At 28.9% G+C, this 6,295-nt stretch overlaps 1 protein-coding gene across 1 annotated transcript; it reads right to left on the bottom strand.

The window, feature by feature from the left end:
- Window positions 1-2,634: 2,634 nt before the first annotated feature.
- LOC140958393 (NAC domain-containing protein 100-like) lies at window positions 2,635-4,347 on the bottom strand. Its single transcript, XM_073415825.1, has 3 exons — window positions 3,849-4,347; window positions 3,456-3,733; window positions 2,635-3,363 (listed from the first exon to the last, which is right to left on the bottom strand). Exons 1-3 carry the CDS (start codon window positions 4,033-4,035, stop codon window positions 2,824-2,826), a joined length of 1,005 nt encoding a protein of 334 aa, XP_073271926.1. The 5' UTR covers window positions 4,036-4,347; the 3' UTR covers window positions 2,635-2,823.
- Between the last annotated feature and the right edge of the window lie 1,948 nt (window positions 4,348-6,295).

Genomic DNA, 6,295 nt, shown 5'->3' with positions numbered 1-6,295 from the left:
CTTGTCTTTGACTTTGATTTTGGTTTAGAGGTTTAAATTCATTTTTACTTACAACATTTACTTTTGGAAATACCGTTGATCCAGTTGATCGAGACTGATGATTTCTCATTAGCAGTTCGTTGTTCTTTTCCGCCACAAGAAGACATACGATAAGTTCAGAATATATCGCAAATCCATGCACTCTATATTGTTATTGTAGAATTATATTTGATGCGTGAAAAGTGGAAATGTTTTTTCAAGAATTTTCGATTCCGTAATCTTATGTTCACAAAATTTTAATTATTCGATACATCGTCGAGTTGTAATCATCGACTTTCTTAAAATCTTGGAATCTTAACGTATTCCATTCATCACGGGCGGTCGGAAGTATAATTTTCCTTATATGTTCAAATCTTTCTTTTAATCTTTTCTATAACGCCATGAGATCTTTTTCAATGAGATATTCACATTTTAATCATTCATCAAGATGTCGACGCAAAAATATTATACCTTTTAATTTTTCTTGTGGTGATGAGATACCATTTTCTTTAATGATCTCACTTAGACCCAATGACTCAAGATGCATTTCTAATCGAGAGTCCATGGCATATAATTTTTTCTCGTAATATCGAGCGCAACAAATTCGATCTTTGTCAAATTTGACATGGTGGTACTGAAAATATAACAATGTATTTTATTAGTTAAGTTCTAAATCTATTAATACGATAATAAAAAGTAATGGATAAACTATAAGTACAAACATTCTTAAAAATAAAGAAAAAACGAGAGGCGGATATTCTCCGATAAATACAAGACTAGTGAGTATGATAATAAAAATAATTATACAAAATAACTTTGAAAGAACCATCTTCTTCTTCTTCGAAAATTTTGAAGAAGAAAATTTTTAGGGAGGAGGAGTAAGTTTGAAGTGATTGAATGTGTTTGTAAAATCATATTTGTAGGGTAAAAACTAGTCGTTTATTACCGTTACAAAATCTTAAAAAAATAAATGTATGTATATGTAAATTTTATGGTAATAATATGATGTATATAATGTTAATCATGTTTAAATAATTATGTATATCACATCACACTATTATAATGAGGTGTCAGGGACTCCATTCATATAATACTGTGATATTATACAAATATATATATAATTATTATATAACACAATAAAAATATATAAACAGTGAAATAATCACATCACGTTATTAAATTGAGGTGTCATAGACTCCTTTTATATAATAACATGATATTATTAAAAAATATATATACAATAATAAACAGTAACACAATAAAATTATATAAGCATTGTAATAATATAATCACATTACGTTATTATAATGAGGTGTTATAGACTCTTTTTATATAATAACATGATATTATACATTAATACAGACACAATAAAAATAAATAAACAGTAAAATAAATATTCTTACTTTTGAATGTTAAGTTACATTTTTCTTGTGTTTTGGAGCTTGGCAAAATATGGAGAACCGAACCTTCGAATATCGTGCTGATAACGTGTTAAAAGTAAAAATTTACGGTAAAAAGTAAAAAATTTCAAACTCACAAAATATATTAAACTGCACACTTTATAAAATTTTATCTACTCAATTGTGTTTTTCTTCACAAATTGATAGACCTATTTATAGAATTTCTTTAAAAATAACCCAAAAATAAATACATCATTACATACATCATCACACACGAATTTTCAATATTTACAACTTTTATTTTCAACACTCAAAAAATAAAATAATGTTGAAGATATAAAGCCGTATTTTAGTGATGTAACAATGGAGACCGTTACCACTAAATAAAAAAATTTAATACAAACAAATCTCCCAACTTGATCCTCAATTGTCATCCAAATTATTCTATTTTATTATTTATTTAATGTACGACGGGACACAACTATTAAGCTTAGTAACCCACATGCCCCCTTGCTAATAATAAATTAAGCAAATAATTCTTTATAAGGCCGTACAATCAATTAATTTTAAAAAAATAAATGTCATATTTCGAACTGTTCTAAATTGATTCAGTGCAATTATTTATTATTAAGTAATAATTTTTTTTATAATATTTAATTTTGGTTTCTATAATAAATAATAATAAAACCATACAATGTAATGTATTTAATAGAAACTTGTAGAAGAGAAAATAGAGAAGATATAAATTAACTGGAACAGTTTCATTCAATACTCAGAACTCTGAACTTCTATACAATTGTCAGATACAAGTCTGTACTGTATAGTTGATAATTATTTATAATAAAAAAAATAATTGTTTCAAGTAATTTGTTTGTTCAAATTTGAATTTTGATCCATGTTTTCAAAATTTCGGTTTAATATACTGACTTTAAATTTTCGATTATTTTGTTCAATTTGCTGACTTTCACATTGGACAAGTCAGCAATTTCTAACATAACGTTAGCATTTTTCGGTGTAACGTCAGTATTATGTTGAAATAAAGCTGAAAGCTCAAAAAATCAACTGTATACAAAAAAATCAAACTTTGAAAATCGAATGAACGAAAATTTAAAATTTAAAAAGTTTGTAGTTATTTTCAATCATTAACAATAATATCATGACGTACAAAACATTCCTCTTATTTGTTTTTCTCTTAAAACAAGAACCAAAACATAACAACATTACAAACCATTGAGATAAAACCAGAACAAATATTACAATGTCATGACATAAATCAGATAACAATATTCTGTATTTTGATCTTAGTTCATTCAATTCCATGCAGACAACATATGTAACTCTAATATAATCTAATCCCTTCTTCTCAACTCCCTATTATTACACACCTTATTCCTCCATTTCTTCATCAGTAGCTCCAAATGCAATCGATATCCTGTGCTCCAACTGGAGCAGACGGAGCTTCTTGATCTCCAAATGATTTCTTCCCCAATTCGAGGTTCGACGGGACCAGAGAGTTTTTGTTTTTTAATCCTGTTTCTTGGGGTAAACTGGCCATTTCTTTGCCAACATTCTGCCTATAATTCCCAAGCAAGCTCCTTAAAATCGATGGATCCTGAAACGGGATCGATCCAGGGATTTGGAACCCCATTCCCCCTTGAATGGTATGGAGTTGTCCCCAAGAGAAAGAATCCATGGGATTGTTGAAAGGATTTGCGAAACTTTCTTGGCCTTTCTGGGAGACAATTGGATTGGAGAAGCAGTGCACGTGGTTCGATTCCGATTCGACGAGCTTTCTGTTTTCGTGAAACGGCGAAGGATCCGTCAATGGTGGCAGAGTGGAAGGAGGGGAATCGTCCCCTTTGGGATTCATTCTCATTAGCCCTGATATATGGACCTTTTTCCCACCAGAAGTCTTGTGGAAAACACGGCTAATCACCCAGTCGTTCTGTAAAACGATAAGAGCACATGCCTTTAATGATCCAATCAATAAGTAATGCAAAAATGAAGAGGAAAACAGGGGAGGCACGATTCTTTTACCTCAGCAGATTTTGGAAAGTTATCAAAGGATAGTTTTCCCTCCAATCTATATTCATGAGTAACCCAATTGGATTTTTCTCCTCTAGGGGCTCTTCCCTTGTAGAAAACCAAAGTCTTTTTCATCCCCACTAGCGTCTTCCCCCTGAAAATCTCCTTATCTTTTCCGGTAGCTTTCCAGTAACCGGCAACCGTAGCCCGGTTCGTTCTCAATCCAGTTGGGTACTTCTTGTCCCTCACGCAGAAAAAGTACCATTCCTTCTCACCCAGTTTTGCTCTCCCTTCACGAGAAAACATAAGAAAAGTCACATAATCAGTATAACTTAAAAGACATGAAACGAAAAATATCAGCGCAGAAATTCACAAAGAAATGGAAAATCCTTCAAGCTTCGTTACATGGCAATTCCCATGGCTCAATTTTGTTCATGTCAACATCACCAATAGCTATACATGAGAAACTGCCGTCGATAACTTTCTTTGACAAATAGTGAGTGATCAACTCTTCATCCGTCGGATGGAATCGAAATCCCGGAGGCAGTTCCATCTGATCATCCCTCTTAACAAATCGATAATCGTTTTCCATGGATTCAAATCAACGTCTCTTGACAAAAAGAAACGATTTTTATAGAAGTTCTCCACTTCGTAAATGGCAAGAATCAACTTTTCTTTCGAAGGAATGGATTCCCAGATCAAGAAAGGACTTTAAAAAAAAAATAGTTATGATAAAGTGATCAAGAAATGGGAAAAACATAGAGAATTTGAGAAAGAAGCCATTGAAACTAAGGTCCAAAGCAAGAGTTCTTTTTTTCAAGAAAAAAGAAAAAAAAAATAAGACCACGAGGAAGAGAGGAGGGGCTAATAAATATTACAAGAGATACGTGAATTTTAAGCAATTGGGAGGTTGTTTCCAGCCTTCTTTAACTCTTTTAGTTTAAGTTCATCGTTACTTTAAATTTGACTAAATGCAACCCATTTGAAAAAATGAACATTATTACTCAATAAATGTGAGTTCACATTCAATTCTAGTTTTTGATACTCAAGGTGTGAAAATACTTTAGGTCATTGGTAATCTTTTTATGCCGATTGATGATGTAAATATATTATATTTTATCGATGAGTAGTACACAAGACGGTCTCACAGATCTTTCTCTGTAAGATGAGTCAACACTGCTCATATCTAAAATAATAAGTAACACTTATGACATAAAAAATAATGTTTTTTTATGAATAACCGAAATAAAATATTCATTTTTTGTATTTATCGAGTAAGTGCTTAAGCGGTGTAAAGTAAAATAACAAACGATGATGTCATGGTATTATCAAGAAAATTACCGTATCATCCATAATTTGAAGAGTATGTCTCTTGTGAGACGGTCTCACGAATCTTTATCTGTGAGACGGATCAACCTTATCGATATTCACAATAAAAATTATACACTTAGCATAAAAATTAATTCTTTTTCATGGATGACCTAAATAAGAGATCCGTGTCACAAAATACGACCCTTGAGACCGTCTCACACAAGTTTTTGTATAATCTGAAAAGCTCAAAAAATATATGTAGAAACATAATTAAAATATATATAATTTTGCTAGACTCACAAATATTAACCTCTTTAGACTATGGTTGTTTAGAGGATGAAAATAATTTTTTATTTTATTTTTACTTAAACAAAATGAGGTTAATTAATTTAATTGGTGCAATAATGGTTACCAAAGTTATTTCCCATCCACCTAGTTCATTCATTAAAATGGAATGATCACAAATCCTAGTTATATGTATGTTAGCATAGGTGTATTAATAATAATGGTAGTAATAATAATAATAATAACAACGATAAATTTAGAGAATTTATCATGATTTAATCAACATTTTGATATATGACCAACTTAATTAGTTTTAATATGTCGTCACATATTTAGGAGATACTTAATTTTTAAAATATTGATATACTCGTAATACTACTACATAGGTATTTATTGTCTATTAGAATACAATTTTGAAAAAAAAAATAGAATAAAAAATATCGAATCTATTTATATATCAAACTATCCCTAATAATTACTATTTAATATTAGATATGATATATGGGTCGGTCGACCTGAATTTAGATAATATTTAAATATTTTTTGTGTGATTTTAGTTTAAAAACACTTAAAATAGTTTAATTTAATAATTTTTTTAATATATAAAAATGTTGAACAGCCCAAAAAATTGAAATATATTATAAATATTAAAATGTCTAATTATGTGTATTGTTACCTAAAGCAATCCAAGTTGTATTATAGAAGGCATTAATGTAGGTTTCAAGAATATTGAATTTCTTAAAGAATTATTTGAATTTTAGCTTACAATCAAAATACCTTTGAATATAATTCAATGTATCGATATAATTCACAAAAAAAAAAAACGTATTTGTGATATATACACATATATATATATATATACTGTATATATCATATTATATATAATAATATAAATTTTTACTTAATTTTCTTTTCATTTAAATTAAATTAATTATATATGATTAAAACATTATAATAACAAGATAAATTTATATATATAATTAGTACAATACTATTATATAAATTTACTTGATTTTCTTCTCATTTAAATTAAATTAATTATATATGATTAAAACATTATAATAACAAGATAAATTTATATATATAATTAGTACAATACGTTATATATACATGTTCAGAATCCCTCGGTATTTGTTTGCAAGCCAAAGTCAAAAGACCATTTTAACCTTGTTTAGGAAGGAAAATAGGAAGCAAATTTTAATTTTTCATGTTCTACTTGTAGGCTGTTTGAAAATTTTGCCAGTCACCCATTACTA

The sequence above is a fragment of the Primulina huaijiensis genome, chromosome 15 (assembly GCF_012295235.1).
Source record: "Primulina huaijiensis isolate GDHJ02 chromosome 15, ASM1229523v2, whole genome shotgun sequence".
In the NCBI taxonomy this organism is placed as follows: Eukaryota; Viridiplantae; Streptophyta; class Magnoliopsida; order Lamiales; family Gesneriaceae; genus Primulina; species Primulina huaijiensis.
This window is presented reverse-complemented; position numbering and strand designations above follow the sequence as displayed.